The sequence below is a fragment of the Onychomys torridus genome, chromosome 3 (genome assembly GCF_903995425.1).
Source record: "Onychomys torridus chromosome 3, mOncTor1.1, whole genome shotgun sequence".
In the NCBI taxonomy this organism is placed as follows: Eukaryota; Metazoa; Chordata; class Mammalia; order Rodentia; family Cricetidae; genus Onychomys; species Onychomys torridus.
Genome location: NC_050445.1, coordinates 152809796 through 152826528, shown reverse-complemented (window position 1 = coordinate 152826528; position 16733 = coordinate 152809796). Strand labels below are relative to the sequence as shown.

The 16733-nt window shown below is 42.9% G+C and overlaps 1 protein-coding gene across 2 annotated transcripts in view; it reads right to left on the bottom strand.

The window, feature by feature from the left end:
* Positions 1–290: 290 nt before the first annotated feature.
* Positions 291–16733, bottom strand: part of Pde3a (phosphodiesterase 3A) — a 279812-nt gene continuing 263369 nt past the window's right edge. The window contains exons 15-16 of one of the 2 annotated variants that reach the window (XM_036180232.1): positions 15437–15695; positions 291–1083 (exon numbers count right to left, since the gene is read on the bottom strand). In XM_036180232.1, coding sequence (XP_036036125.1) covers positions 842–1083; positions 15437–15695 — 501 coding nt within the window. In that variant the 3' untranslated portion in view covers positions 291–841. Of the gene's footprint in view, positions 1084–12553; positions 13082–15436; positions 15696–16733 lie in introns of those variants that run through there. The other variant, XM_036180233.1, reaches the window with a different exon arrangement.

Below are 16733 nucleotides of genomic sequence, written 5' to 3'. Positions count from 1 at the left end.
GAGCGCCTCCAAGTGGCAAGTAGCAGTGGTACCAATCATGTGGCCCACACAAGCCCTCCTTCTGCAAAAGAACCCTTGTGGATGCCAAATGGAAGAGGGCTGCCATTCAAAGACATCCCCAAAAGGACTTTCTTCTGTATGTTCACATGTACTTCCTTACCTGCTACAGCTATTTTATGAACAACTAAAGTCACAAACATTGCCTTTCCACATGCACACAGGTATACAAACCAACCCCCCCCTCTCTCTCTCTCTCTCTCTCTCTCTCTCTCTCTCTCTCTCACACACACACACACACACACACACACACACACACACACACAGTTGGCAGGATGCATTAGAATTCCAACAATGTTCTGAAACATTCTTCCTTCAATAGGGAGAAAAGTCTCGAGCCTACATTTGTTTCCTTGCTAAGCTGCACATTTCCTTGTGAGTTCTTGTCCGTAATGATTTCTTATGTCACGGTGACCTCTATATATCTTAATATGACTGTTACTACTTTGTGGAGTCAGGCATCCTGGCTATCAGTGTGCATTTGTTACACGTGACTGTAAGTCTTGCATGAGCCTATGTGGGAGTTTATACACACACATATATATCTTCCTTACAAAACAATCCTCAGACGCTGGTGTCGCAAAGTGAAAGCTTCCTTGAGCTAGAGTCTTCAGCGCTGTCCCTCACTGTAAAAGTAAACACACAAAATGTGAAGAATTCCCCAAATGCTTTAGCCATTTGCCCATCTTCTGGTATTCTACAGTGTTGTGTCTAAGTGTTGTGCTGGCTTGGAAAGTGTCTGGGACAAGTCATTCTGTTTACAAATAGCTTGCTCTACCCATGGTCACAGGTCTGGCTGTGGAGCCAGAGTCTCCTCTGCTCTTGGCTTCCCCTTCTCTTCGTCTTCCTCTTTGATAGCCTGGATCTGCTCTGAGGAATGCTGCAGAGGAGCCTGGTCCAGGGACTGGTTCTCTATGCCTGCTGAGCATTGTTCCTCTTCAATCACTTTCTTCCACATCGTGTGGTTCTGCAGGAGGTGCTGAGTTATTTGGCAGTAGATTTTCCTCCTTTTGAAAGTTTTCTTTCCTGCAAAACATAAACCATCAAACTAAACTGTAGTGGATAGCCATCCCAGCATTGGCCTGGAAGTTCTAACCCCCACTGAGGCTTTGGTAATGGTCACGCCCACAAGGCGGGGCGGAGGAGGAAGCAGAAGACCCAAGAGAGAGAGGAGGGGTGCGTGCTTGCTTGGTTCAGGGATGCTGGACAGAGGAGGTAGACTGAGCAAGTACACTCAGGAGAGAGAAACTGAGTAAATGTGCTGTTTGGAGACAGAGACACACTAGTGACAGAGATAGCTTTATTATTTATGACACTGTTAATTGTCAGCTTGACAGAAATTTGAATCACCTTGGAGATGGACCTTTGGGCATATCTGCCTGCGGGGGTGGGGTGGCGGTGGGAAGTGCCACCCACCATTCCCTAAGTAGGGATCTTGGAATACATATGAGAGGAGAAAGTAAGCTGGGCACTAGAACACACATACTGATTCGCTGCTCACCAATTCTTGACTAGGGATTGATATGTGACTAGCACTCTGCAGATCTTGGCATTGTGACTTTCCCACAACGAAGAACTGCAACTTGGAATTGTAAGCTAAACTGTTTCCCCCTGAGTTGTTTTTGTCAGAGTACTTTATAACATCAATGAGAAAGTAACCAAGACACTGTCAGTCTTATCTTGACTGCATTTTAAACAGGGGACCCACCCCTACTACCACCTGAAGACCCTGGTCTCCCTCCTATTAGAACATTCATTTTAGAAATCTCTGATTGGAAATCAATTCTCCAATTCTTTGCGACATCTTCCAACCTGGGGACCATCCCTTTGTAAGGGGATCACAGAGAAAGATGGCACCAGCATGGTGGTGTAACTGTAAATGCAGTGTGCACATCACATCTCCAGCTTTGTACTCCTAAAACGTTGTTAGAATCTAACGTTACATTACCTTACCAAGGCAGAAGTTAAACAAAAAAGAAGAGAGGGGAGATGAGTAGTAGAGAGGCAGGGAAGGGAAAGAATTGTGTGAAAAGATAAAAGATGAGAGGTATAGAAAGTGAGGGATAGATAAGCAAGAAGAAAGGCAAGAATGGGGAGGAGGGTGCTGCCCATTCTAGGTTAGCTGGCCAGTGATTTTCTGTTCTCAACCGCCCATCTCACAGCAGGAGTGCTGGGATTAGACCACTACCACATCTGGCTTTTTTTTTTTTTTAAAGTATGGGTCCTGGGATCAGCCTTGTGCACAGAGCTTTTATGTACAAGGCCACCACAGCCCTAATTTGTCTTTTTAAATTGGCTTATTTAAGATTGGTGGCTGAACTTGGCTTTTTATGGATGCCAATACATGACCCCAATAACTCTAATGAGATACTTCCCCCCTACCAAAAATATCACTGTCATTTGATGGCTAATGTTGATAAGTTAGTAGGACCTAGAATCACCAAAAAAAAAGGAAACATCTGGGCATGTCAGTGTGAGAGTTTCCAGATTGGTACCCATAAATGTGGGGGGTACCATTCTGTGGACCGGAGTCCCATGTTGAATAAAAAGGAGGAACAAAGCACTGCATTCACAGGCCTCTACTCTCCTACTGCAGATGCCATGGGACCCAGCTCTTCAAGCTCCTCTTGTTAGAAACCAGGTGTTCTCCCAGCCTGCCTTCAGTGAGTCAGTGCCAGCAGCCACTTTACCCTTTAAAAGGTCCCCACTACCTCTCTTGGTCTCTCAAGTTCGTTTTCGTTCTCTCTCTCTCTCTCTCTCTCTCTCTCTCTCTCTCTCTCTCTCTCTCTCTCTCTCTGATTCTGTCTCTCTCTTGTCCCAACTTCAAGATGTTTTTTTACACCTTCCCCCAAATCTCTTGCATGAAATCTGTTGTGGGGTGTGATCTCCACAGCATTCCTTGGCTCTGATCTGCCAAGGATATCCCAGTGTCTGTGCACTCACTCCCCCGCCCCATCCACTGGCAGTCTAAGCTGCTCTAGGACCCTATCCCTTATCTTCAGTGCAACTGCAACAGATTCACCTTCTGGCTCACTGATCACTGGCAACCCTTCCAACAGCAGCAACTGTTTTCTCGTTGGTCAATATAAATGATTCCCTGAATCCAGGGGAGAGACTATTATTGAGTATCGGATACCCCTCTGGTATTCTTTTGGAGGTGGAGGTACCCACAGTCCTGGTCTTTAAAACTATGGTTGACTCTCTTCACTGACCCAACCTCTGACCATTTCTGGTGGGTAAGGCTTCATTTTTTAGCTCATTTTGACTTTTAGCTTCATTAGAAAGTCCCAGTACCAGGCACCATGTCTCCTCCATCTTTTAACTCTGACCCTGTCAGTGTTGACAATCCACTGAGCAGCATGGGTCTCCCTCATTCAGTCCCCCTGAGTCCTTGGGATGCCATGGACTTCAGGCCTTGAACCTTCCCCTCTACCTCACCTATGGGGACTCTGGCAACCATACCTACTGGCTCCTCTTTAGGATGCATCTTGGAGAACCTCTGACCACTCCACTTAGCACCCAACTTAAGGGCTTATAAACTTATCTGCTTTTGCAGCTGAATCAGTCTGACTCAGTACCCCTTAGACAATCAATCAAGATAGCCACCCAGCGGCACAGCTAGATCCCTACATTATTTGGGACATCTATAGTTAATCAGGGAAATGGAAATTCCCCATTCCCTATTTCTTTCTTTTCTTTTCTTTTCTTTTCTTTTCTTTTTATATTTCAAGCCCTGTTTGTTTTTGTCTGGTCTCCCCCAACACTGTGTAAATGTTCCATCTTTAAGGTTGATGGATCTGTAAGTTTGTTGCAAAGTGGGAGGTGGAACTAGACATGGGGGTGGGGGGAGCAAAGGAGCAGGTAAGCACACACATACAACCAGCACACACCTGTTCTTCCCTGGACTCTGAACCAAGCTGCTGATCTAACTCTCCTAAAGATATACACAGCTAGTATCCTCCTATAAGTGAGTGCATACCATGTTCTTCCTTCTGAGTCTGGGTTACCTCACTCAGGATGATTTTTTCTAGATCCATCCATTTGCCTGCAAACCTCATGATGTCATTGTTTTTCTCTGCTGAATAGTACTCCATTGTGTATATGGACCATATTTTATTTATCCATTCTTCAGTTGAAGGGCATCTAGGTTGTTTCCAGGTTCTGGCTATTACAAACACTGCTGATATGAACATAGCTGAGCAAATGCCCTTGTGGTATGATTGAGCATTCCTTGGGTATATGCTGGGTCTTAGGGGAGATGGTTTCCCAATTTTCTAAGGAAGCGCCATATTGATTTCCAAAGTGGCTGTACAAACTTGCATTCCCACCAGCAGTGGAAGAGAGTTCCCCTTGCTCCACATCCTCTCCAGCATAAGCTGTCTTCTGTGTGGCAGGAATCTTAAAAGTACTTGTTAATGAAATCAAACCTGAGGCCAGTTATTGAGGTGATTGCTGGAAGATCAGAGACACAGAACAAGCCACAGTTTCCTCACCTTGCCAGTCCCTCAGCTGGTCTTGTTTCCTCAGACTGAAAGCTTCTGTGTCCTCATCCCAAAGGCTCTCAGCTGAACTGTGTTGCTCCAAAGCCTGAACGCTTAACCAACCAAATGCTTAACTAATCACATGCTTTTTTCTCCTCCTCTAGTTCCTGGTCCTCACGCTTTATATACCTTTCTCTTTCTGCCTCCACTCCTTGGGATTAAAGGTTGGGTTTCTGGGATTAAAGGCATGAGTCACCATGCTTAGCTGTTTCTAAAGTGGCCTTGAACTCAGAGATCCACCTGGCTCTGCCTCCCAAGTACTAGGATTAAAGGCGTGTGCTACCACCGCCCAACTTCTGTTATGGCTTGCTCTGACCCATTTTCTAGCCACCATTTTTGGCTTTGTTCTAGTGGCTGTCTGTTCTCTGCCCCCAGATATGTTTATTTCAGGGAACACACAATATTTCAGGGAACACAATACCCACCACACTTCTGTGCTTTTGATCTTAGCCATTCTGACAGGTGTAAGGTGGTATCTCAGAGTCATTTTGATTTGCATTTCCGGGATAATTAGGGATGTTGAGCAATTCCTTAAATGTCTTTCAGCCATTTGAACTTCCTCTGCTGAGAATTCTCTGTTTAGTTCTTTATCCCATTTCTTAATTGGACTGTTGGGCATTTTGATGTCTGATTTCTTGAGTTCTTTATATATTCTGGATATCAGCCCTCTGTCAGATGTGGGGTTGGTGAAGACCTTTTCCCATTCTGTAGGCTGTCGCTTTGTCTTGTTGACTGTGTCCTTTGCTCTACAAAAGCTTCTCAGTTTCAACAGGTCCCATTGATTGATTGTTTCTCTCAGTGTCTGTGCTACTGGTATTATATTTAGAAAGTGATCTCTGATGCCAATGCATTCAAGAGTACTTCCTACTTTCTCTACCATCAGGTTCAGAGTACCTGGATTTATGTTGAGGTCTTTGATCCACTTGGATTTAAGTTCTGTGCACGGTGACAGATATGGATCTATTTGCAGCCTTCTACACATTGACATCCAGTTATGCCAGCACCGTTTGTTGAAGATGCTTTCTTTTTTCCATTGTACATTTTTGGCTTCTTTGTCAAAAAATTATGTATTCATAGGTGTGCAGGTTAATGTCAGGGTCTTCAATTCGATTCCATTGGTCCACATGTCGGTTTTTATGCCAGTACCAAGCTGTTTTTATTACAGTAGCTCTATAGTAGAGATTGAGGTCAGGGATTGTGATGCCTCCAGAGGTTGTTTTATTGTACAAACACGGTATGTACTCACTCATAGGAGGATACTAGATGTAAAACAAAGATGACTAGACTGCTACACAACTCCAGGGAGGCTACCTAGAAAACGGGACCCTAGGAAAGACCCAAGGATCACCCAATGACAGAGAAATGGATGAGATCTACATGAACAACCTGGACGACAGTGGGAGTAATGAAGGGCAAGATTTGAGGGAAAGAAAGCTTAGGAGATCAGGAGATCCCAGCTGGATCAAGAACAGAAAGGGAGAATGAGGAATAACAGACCATGACAAATGAAGACCACATGAGAACAGGAATAGGCAGAGTGCTCGAGAGGTTCCCAGAAATCCACAATGATATATCCTCTGTAGTCTGCTGGCAATGATTGAGAGAAAGCCTGATCTGACCTACTCTGGTGATCAGATGAATAAACACCCTAACAGTCGTCTTGGAACTCTCATTCAATAACTGATGGAAGTGGATGCAGAGATCCTCAGCCAAGCCCCAGGTGGAGCTCCAGGTGTCCAACTGTCGAGAAAGAGGAGGGTCTGCAAGAGTGTGAATTGTTGAATCCAAGATTGCAGAAAGCACAGGGACAAATAGCCAAACGAATGGAAGCACATGAATTATGAACCAAAGGCTGTGGAGCCCCCAGCTGGATCAGGCCCTCTGGATAACTGAGACAATTGAATAGCTTGATCTGTTTGGGAGGCACTTAGTCTGTGGGACCAGGATCTGTCCTTAGTGCATGAGCTGGCTGTTTGAAACCTTGGGCTTACACAGGGACACTTTGCTCAGTCTGGAAGGAGGTGACAGGACCTGCCTGTACTGAATCCACCAGGTTTAAATGAATCCCCAGGGGTGCCTTGATCCTGGAGGACATGGGAATGGAGGGGAGGGGCTGGGGGAAAGGTGGGGGTGAGGGCGGGAGGGGGGAGGACAGGGGAACCCATGGCTGATGTATAAAATTTAAAACACATAATAATAAAGAAAAAAAATTAAAGAAAAAAAGATATACACAGATTGGATCATTTGTTTGTGAACTTTATTTCAAATTCTAGAGCCTGACTCATCAGCTGCTGCTTCCCTCTGGCCAGCTGTGCCCTCCACGTGGGCACCCCTGTGCTTCTCTGGCTCCTTCGACCTGCTGGGCATCTGGCCTGCCGCACCCATCATGGACATCTCCCTTCTCTCCTGCTTTCTCTTAACTTTCTCTTGCCTTCCCCTAGGAACTTCAGTCCCACTTATGGCAGCCTGGCTCAGTAGCTGCAACCCTACCTGCAGCAGACTGGGACTTTCTTTTCTCCTCTCTCCTTCCCACTTGGAGCTGCCCATCCTGCATCTCGGGGTGCCTTTCTGGGCCTGCATTGCATGAATCTCCTTGCCTACCCTCAGAGCTGCCTGCTGTGCTTCTGCTCCTAGCTGTTCCTCCTTGTCCCTTCATTGTTCCTGTTCCTCTCCTTGTCAAGCCAACCTCTCCTCCCTTGGGGCTCTCACCATGTGGACAACTTTCTCTCTCAGCTCTGGCCTTCTGCAGCTCTGTGGGTCTCTCCACTAAGGAGGCTTCCTGGCTCTCTTTCCCATGCACTCTTCTGGCTGCCTCCAGCCTGCAGTCTCACAGATTTAACTCTCACTTCCCTCTTAGAGGTTATAGGGATACACCAGCACAATGTTCTGCTTTACAGATCTCTCTTCCTCCAAGGACTCGGATTTTATTACAACAGCCTAATCCCAGCACAGATCAATGGCCAAAAAATTGGCAAAATTGATTTCTAAATTCTCACAAATCATAATAACTGCTACTGCACAGACAAATGATCCACAAATATTGTGTACCTTTAACTTGCTCTGCTCTATATTCTCTCTACTTTCCACTCTTAAAAAGCTTTTATTTCTATGATTTCTCTGTACTCTGCTCTCAAAATAAATCTCTTAAGATTATGCTGTAAACTCTATCTCAGGGTTTGTAAACTCCTTAGGTATGGTTTAAAATCTACAAAATCTGTTTAAAAATTTGGTTTTAAACTTATAACAAAAATCTTATAATAAAAAAATCTATATATGGATATATGTGTCTATGTGTGAGTGTGTGTATGTGTGTGTGTGTGTGTGTGTGTGTGTGTTAAGGTTTCAACTCAAATTTAAAAAAATATAAAGCTACTAGGAAAACAGATGTTTTAAATAGCAACCATGTGGCTCTCCTCCATCTTGGATGATTACCTCATAAGAATGTAAGCAATCACATGGCTGGCAACTATCTTTACTAAGGTTAAGAGTGCATACCATGTGACATCATCTTAAGATGCCCACATATCATAAGGCAACAAATGTAAAACTTCTTAGTCCTAATAAGCACTCTATTTACCATTATATCTCCTTTTAGACTAAAGAAGCAACAACAATTTTCAAATATTTTGGATTGGTATGGATTTTTTATGATGATAAAAATTTAAGGTTATATTTGCTACAAAGTACTATATTTTGATTCAACTCTGGTTTAGAATATACTGTATATGATGATACAATTTTAAGGTTATTAAGGTCTACTCAGATTAATAAAAGCTGATTTAAGATATTTAACTACTTATGTCTTTGCTAACTGTTTAACACCAAGCTGTTAGAAAATTTAGATAAGTAACAACGTATGTTTGATAAATAAGCTTTGTAAATTCCTAAGGTCTACTCAGGTTCATAGTCGAGCTTCTTTGTCTTTGCCCACCTTAAACTTTAGCTATTTGGACACATTAATCCATACAAAAGTTTGCAGTGCTCTACAATGGGGCATTATAAAAGGACCAGTAAAGTCACTACTTACCCTATGGACTCTATCCATGATTTCAAGTTTTTTATTTCTTATATTTATTTATTTATTTATTTATTTATTTATTTATTTATTTATTTATGTTTTGTTTTTTTCGAGACAGGGTTTCTCTGTGTAGCTTTGCGCCTTTCCTGGATCTCACTCTGTAGACCAGGTTGACCTTGAACTCACAGAAATCTGCCTGGCTCTGCCTCCCGAGTGCTGGGATTAAAGGTGTGCACCACCACCGCCCAGCTTTATGCTATTCTTATACTAATACTTCAAAAGTTCAGAATTTTAACAATCAACAGAGTTCTGCTAAGTTATTAATCTAGCTCTGGTATATTGACTACTATTGATATAGAATTACATGTCCACATGGTTGGGCTTGCCCGGCGTACTGAATAGCCATCTCCGGGTCAGACATCTTGTAGGACCGGGACTCTGTGGCTTTACGTGGTTGCATAAAGGGCGCACACAGCCATGTAATCTATGCGCATGTGTGGAGTACCCACAGGAGTTCCTGTACGCATGCGCGGCCCAACCTTTAAAAAGCCGGTGCAATCTTGCATGAGCCCCCCTTATCTCCTCACCCACGTGTGTTTCACACAGGCCTGTCACCTCTATCCTCTTTAATAAAACTCTTCTGTGGTATTGTCATGTTCGGGACGTGTTCCTAGCGCCTCTTAAAAACTAACAACTATTATATAGTCATGAGCTCAAGATTTTACCTTTCCGTCAGTTGTCTTCTAAGTATAGACTTGAAAGTGTTTCTCCTTGTGCCAAAAACATCTGTCTAATCTATATACATCCAGAGGATGTATAGAGGAAAGCGTGTTCATGCTTTTAACCCATTTCATTTCCCAAGTTTCTACTATAATTTAAAGGCATGAATCTACTGCCTTTTCTACAATGTGGATTTCGGTACAGATTACAAACAATGGTAATGCTAACATATCTAAAACTCAGCTCCTTTTGTAAACTTAAAAAACTCTTGTAAGCTTTAAGGAATTGACTTGGATCCACCTCTCTCACAGGTCAAAATGACTCCAGATAAGTACTGCCAATCAACAGCCTGTTTCCCCCACCTGCCTATTCCACTTATTCCAGAGGGTGGGATCTCCCTACTTTCCCTGGTCTTGGAACTCTCTTCCCCCAACTAACAGGACCATGGGCCTAAAATGTACATCTAACAAAAAGTTTTACCTCTAAATTCCTTAACTTTATCTTCTGCCCCTAATATGTTCCAGCATCCTGCCAGGTCCACATGTTCCCTCAAAATCTGCATCCTAGACAGCTTCAAAGGGGCTAGCCCCAGGTGGTCCAGCCTCACAGAAGCTGCCTGTACTTCCTTAGCCCCAGAATGTCCCACAGAGCCTGGACAACAAGTGAAATAAACAGCCTGCCTTTCCAGGGCTTGGCCACCATCCCAGCTTCCTTAGGTCTCTAACAGTATCAACACTCCCAGGCACCAGGAAGCAGTCTAAAGAGCCTGGAGCCTCACCTGCCTCACCATCACCCCTTCCTATTTCCTCACATTTTTAATAAACAAAGGGAGGAATGTTAGAAGACAGGTGTGCACCCAGCCTGCCCTCAGTGACTCAGGGCCAGCAGCCATGTTATCACCAACCCTTGTACTCTTTAAAAAGTCCTTGCCCCTCACTCTGTCTGTCACTCTGTCTCTGTCCCCCCACCCCCACCCCTTCCTCACTCCAAAATGGCTGTTCATACCCCTCAATAAATCTCTTACATGATGTTTTTTTGTGTGGTGTGATCTCTGCAGCACTCCTGGCTCTGATTCACCAACATACTCAGCCACATAAATCCTAAGACCTCTGCCATGCATTATATGAGCACATTTATTTTTTAAAGTAAATTAAAATTATTTTCCTTCCAAAGCCATCTACTCTAGTTTTGCTTTGGTAGTGGTTAAGCATGAGTTTGCTTTTGTAAATGACTTATTTTTATTTATATGAATATATGTAAGTCTGTTTAAGTGTATGTGCACCACATGTGAGCAGAGCCTGCAGAAGCAAGAAGAGGACATTCTGGAAACTGGAGTGACAAATAGCTGTGACTTGCCATGTGGGTGTTGGGAACTGAATGCAGGTCCTTTGCAAGAACAGCAAGTGAACCATCTCTGAACCCTCTCTCTAGCCCGAGTATATTTCTTACCCAAATGTTTTCAATCATAGACTAGGTTTGAGTCACAGTGGTAGGAAACTCTCTACTGCTCACAGCCTGCACATTTGCAAGGAAGATGATAACAACAGCTCCATTTCTTCCTTATTTTTCCTTTGGGGCCAGGCCCCAGGAGATCAGCTGTTCTCTTAGGTGGCTGTTAAACATTAGCAATAAACCTCTCTGGAATGATGCTGAACCAAGTGACGTAGAAGAAAGTTTGTACCAAATAAATTTGCGTAGATTAGAATCTGCAGGTGGTCTGAAGCATGCCTGTGTTGGGAGCCAAATTATGCAGCACTGGAATCTTTTGAAAAGAGAACAAAGCGCCTTTCATTGCTTGGATTCTAAGCACAGCTCAGTACTTCATTAGAAACCTCTTAGCTCGCCCCAGGAACCTTTCAGATTTAATTATGAGGTGGGGTAAAAGCCCCCTCTGCTCAGGACATCACACTGCAGCATTTTATTCTGTTTCCTGGGAGAGCTCCAAGTTTTACAAACTGCAGAACTCACCAGTGGCTATTTAATATTTTTCTCCTGAAATCTAAGATCAGGCTAAATCAAAGCAAACATCTCAGCCAATATGAATTCTTAAATGAAAATTACAAAGAACTCAAGAGCAATGGAGTTAAAAACAAAGAAACCTGAATGCCTTCTATGGTCCTACCACCTTGTCGTGCTATTTATGGTTGGCTGTCAATCTAATTTTCTTCTTAATTAAAATGAGGAGGTGTCTAACTAATTGTCACAACTCTTCACTGTGGCCAATGGTTACATCTGCTAACATCACTCCACATTTATCATTTTGGGGGTTGCAAAGGTGCTTCAAAATTATGATTTTAGGGAGCTGGAGAGATGGACCAGTGAAGTGTTTGCTATGAGGACCCCAGCTTGATTTCCAACATCCATGCAAAAAGTTGGGACATTGGTATGCATCTGCAATCCCATTGTAATCACAGATTTGGGGATATGGAGGCAGGTGAATCTCTGAAACTCACTGGCTATCCACCTTTGCCAAATAAATGAACTGCAAATTCACGGAGAAATCCTGTCTGAAATAATAAGGTGAAATTAACCCCTGATCTCCACATGTACCTGCACATTCATGTGCACAAATGCTCCTACACATAAACATACATTCCTACACACATAAACATATGCACAAACAGATCAGACATCTAAAACTACAGTGTCTGATTATTGTGGCAGAGATGTTTTACATTTCAGTATCAGGGGCTACTTAATCTCTGAGAGCCATGTGTAACTGAAGCCATAGAATTTTCATGGATGCTTCACAAATTTAGCTGAAACATAAAGACCAAGGGAACAATACATCACTCTGGAGGCCAGAGTGCTATCCCAGTGTTTGGAAAGACCATTCCCTGCTGTGGGATGTTCTGTATGTCAAATGTGTTGCTCTGATTGGTTAAAATAAATAAAGTGCTGATTGGCCAGTAGCCAGGCAGGAAGGATAGGATAGGTGGGACAAGGAGGAGGAGAATTCTGGGAAGTAAAGGCTGGGGGAGAGATGCTGCCAGCCACCGCCATGACAAGAAAGATGTAAGGTACTGGTAAGCCACAAGCCACATGGCAAAGTATAGATTAATAAAAATGGGTTAATTTAAGATAGAAGTAGATAACAAGAAGCCTGCCATGGCCATACAGTTTATAAGTAATATAAGCATCTGAGTGATTATTTTATACGTGGGTTGTGGGACCGTGGGGGCTTGGTGGCACCTGGAGAGAAGCTCTCCAACTACAATTCCCTATCAAGCTTAGATGGGCAAGCTGAGCCTGCTGAATAATGGTCCTGGAATGACTCCTTCAATTTCCCATGCCTGGGTATGCATCTTCATGATGTTTATTAGTTTAAATGGCAATCCCTAAAGACTCTTTGGGATAAAGCATTTTCAGAGGCTCAGTTGACACAGGTCTTTCATGATACTCAAGGGGAAATACAGCAAAGGAGAAAACTAAAAGATGAATAAATAACTCTTGACTCCCAAGGCTCAGGTTCTAGCTCTGAATCCTGAAATCAATATTTTCTTTTTATACATTTCAGAGAAATATCTCAACAATAGAATATTAGAGAAAAACCGACTTTTCAGTTTCCCCATTCAACTCAAAAGCTAACAACTGGGGAGGAGGCTCAGTGGGAAAGTGCTCGTTGTATAAGTGCGAGGACTTGAATTTGGATCCCATCATCCACTTAAAGCTGACGTTGTACCAGAGAGTCTGTATTCTCAATGCTCCTCAATGATGTAGAGACAGGCTAGCCTGGTTTAGGCAGCTATAAAGAACAAGAGATGCATGCTGTGTTAAACAAAGTGGAAGGTGGGGAATAATACTGACTTCTATATATATGCCTATAGACAGACACAGACAGACAGACAGACAGACAGACACACAGACACACACACACACACACACACACACACACACGATATTAAAAAAAGACAGGCTAACAGGTGGGAGAGAACATCTGGCCCAAAAAGAGTGTTCCAAGGTTTTGTCAAGTTTGTTTTTTGTTTTTTTGTTTTTCCAAAGACAGGGTTTCTCTGTAGCTTTGGAGCCTGTCCTGGACTAGCTCTGTAGAACAGGCTGGCCTCGAACTCACAGAGATCTGCCTGCCTCTGCCTCCCGAGTGCTGGGATTACAGGCGTGCGCCATCACCACCCAGCAACAATGAGTTCTTTAATCCAGGATGTGTGTTGAAAATCAGGGTATATCTACCTATATCTATATTATCTGAATCAACCATATCATCTATATTCACACACACACACACACACACACACACACACACACACACACATATATATATATATGGACCAAACCAGCATAGTCATAAACTTCCTTACTCCATGATAGACATGAACCAACTCTTGCATTTTCCTGCCTGTGACCACAATAGAGAAAAAAATGAGAAGGGTATCTGTCTGTGTTAGTGTGTTATTCAAGGACTTTAAAAATAATAAACTTTTGTTTTGTCTGTTTTAGTAGATAGAAAACATGCTGTGTTCACAGGATCACAGGAACATACTTGTATAATACCATTTCAGGGGTTGTGTGTTTTACTAATTGTGTTATTAGCCACTGTCTTGTTGTAAGAGATGCAGAGGAGTGTATCTAAAGGTGTGACAGAGTCATCTTTTCATACTCACCCGAGTCAGCTGGATTACTGGCTGCATGTGTAATGAAGCCAGTTTGGAGCTATGATGGTGCACGGGTGAGTTTTCATTGTTAACTTCCTATAACTCAGGATCACCTGAGAAGAAAGTGTGGCTGAAGAACTGTAGCTCAAGTTGGCCTGTGGGCATGTTTGTGAGGGATAGTTCTGACTGTTAACCAAAGTGGGAAGATACACCTGAACATGGGTGGCACTGTTTCCTTGGCTAGCCCTTAACTGCAGGAGAAAGAGGGAAGCTAACTGGGCTTAAACAACACAGACAGCAAGCAGGGATCCTTGTGCTTCTCCTGCTCTTGACGGTGGACGTGATGTGACCCACTTCAAGTGCCTCCCACTACGACTTTCCCTCAGCAATGGACTGTAACCTGGAATGTGAACCAAATAAACATTCCTTTCCTAAGTGCCTAAGTGGCTTCTTGTCAGAGTGTTTGTTACAGTTACAGAAATGACCCTGTGACAGATGGGTTCTCATTGTCACACCACTGAGACCACCCTAAAGAAGTCATATCTACTGTCATTCAGATCAGTTCAACAGTTGAAATGATGCCTTGACCTCTGCCCCAATCCCCTAAACATTCCCAAAGCTACATAGGTAAAATGTGCGTGAGTCCACTAACCATTCTGCTCACAAACCACTATTAATTCTCATCTTAGTGTAAAAAACCATGTTCCCACTCTGACCCACAGAGCCCTGTCTCCTGCCTGCACCAAATGACTCCTCATGGCTTCTCCTATGCTTCCCCCTCTTCAGCCCCCTGACTCCCCGACTCAACACCCACTGCAGGACCTTGAGTCACTGCCTGCTCATTTTCTCAAAATCCATTTTCACACAGATTCCCATGGGACGTCCTTCATTTTTTACAGGTCTTTTAAAACACATTAAAAAATTTTCTCTCTTCCTAGGTAACTTATTTTAAAATTCTCTGCAATATTTTATATCTCCTCAAAAAAATAAGACAAGGAATGATCTTCCCCTAACAAACATTATACTGTATCCATCAATATACATCATTAAGGACAAGGACTGACTGACTCTTTGTTTTGTCCATAGGTCTACTGTTAGCACCAGGACTAATGTCTAGGCGCAGAGAGTGTGTGCAGTAAGCAATTGTTGTTAAAGACTAAAGTCTTATTATCTCTTCTCATCCCCAACTTAACCATGAAAAAAGCCTGCAATTGGTCCATATGGTAACCAAAATTCTAAATCACTCAGAAATTCTGAAACTAGTTACCAACTCTATTTCATGGTGAGAGCATCTCTGTGCATGATATCTAATTTGCCATACATTCCATCTTCCACTCTCTCCATTATGATACTGGCAGCCATTTAGTGCCCAACGCAGCCGAGGATAGTTGGACTTAAAGGATGTAATTTATGAGAAGCATAAAATCCTCTGAATCCAAGGCAGAAATCACTCCTGGAAAATCTCATCAGAAATGGGTTTTATGGCTTACTGGGAGCTGTATTATTTTCACAGGTTTCTTCCTCATTTGGTGTTTCAGCTTCTTCCTCCTCTTCTTCTGGGTCATCAGTGTCTCCTGAATCATCACTGTCATCCACCCATTTTCCTGGCATGAGACCTGCAGAGTCATAGGAGTGGCATAGAGGACCCACAATGTGTGAAATAAAGGATTCTTGAAGATTGGCCAGCTGTGGGGCAGAGCGGTCCATAAAGGGGCTTATGGGCAAACCGAGGCTGGCTTCTTCATCGCCCTAGAAATAGTGATTCACAAAGGTAAATGTCAGAGGAGTATAAACATAAGACAAGTCAACATACACTTGGCATCTAATGTGTAGATACTCTATAACCCAGATAGTCACATAAAATCCCTTGACGTCACTGCTCAGAGTCATAGCCCTGAAGGCTAAGATGTCCATAGAAGGACTTTGTTCCTGGTATTTGTTAACTGTGCAGTCTTAACATTTTTGGTTCACTTTCAAGGGGACATGTAATGAGATTACTGATATGCACCACTACTTCAGTGCTGCTGGGGTTTAAACTGAGGCTTCCTCCATACTAGGCAAGCATGCTACCGGCTGAGCCACACCCCTATTATGTTTGCCTTTTGCCTTGACTGCTAGAAAGCATAAACCGTTTTCCTTGCCCCATTCAAGTTGCTATATTATCCCAGATTTTGTTTAATTTATATCTTCTATGATCATGTTTTTAATATTCTTATTTATTCCATTTTTTGTCTTTAACTGCCTCAATTTATTTATGAGGATAAAAATAACAGCTCATAAACAAAAGGTTACCTAGGAGACTTAATAAATTAATAAAATTATAAACCAGTGGATTTTATTTTTCTTTCATATTTACCATTGATTGATAATGCCATTATGGGAAAAGGCAACACACTATTTTTAAAAGCATAAATATTTTATTTTGCATATGAATGCTGACTACACAAACCTTAAAAGTTTATTCCAATCCTTATTTAAGTACCATTATTGGGCACTTTATTTTCTGCTATTGTCCTGAACTCTGTCCCCAGTCACATGGACAGACTTGTTACAGTCACATTCTGCCCCCTTTTCTTCTGTGATCTGACCTCAACCTGCAGCCCCAGGAGGTCCCAACTCAGCCTCCTCATGTTGGGATTCCAAGCTTTTGCCACCATGCTGGCTTATCCCTGTGGCCTTTAGGGCACTCAAGAAGGATCTAACATTTCTTTTGGATCAGCTCTGTGCTAAGTACTTGAGAGGATTTTCCTTCTCAAACTCCACAGCAATGTTCTGATAAGCCTATTT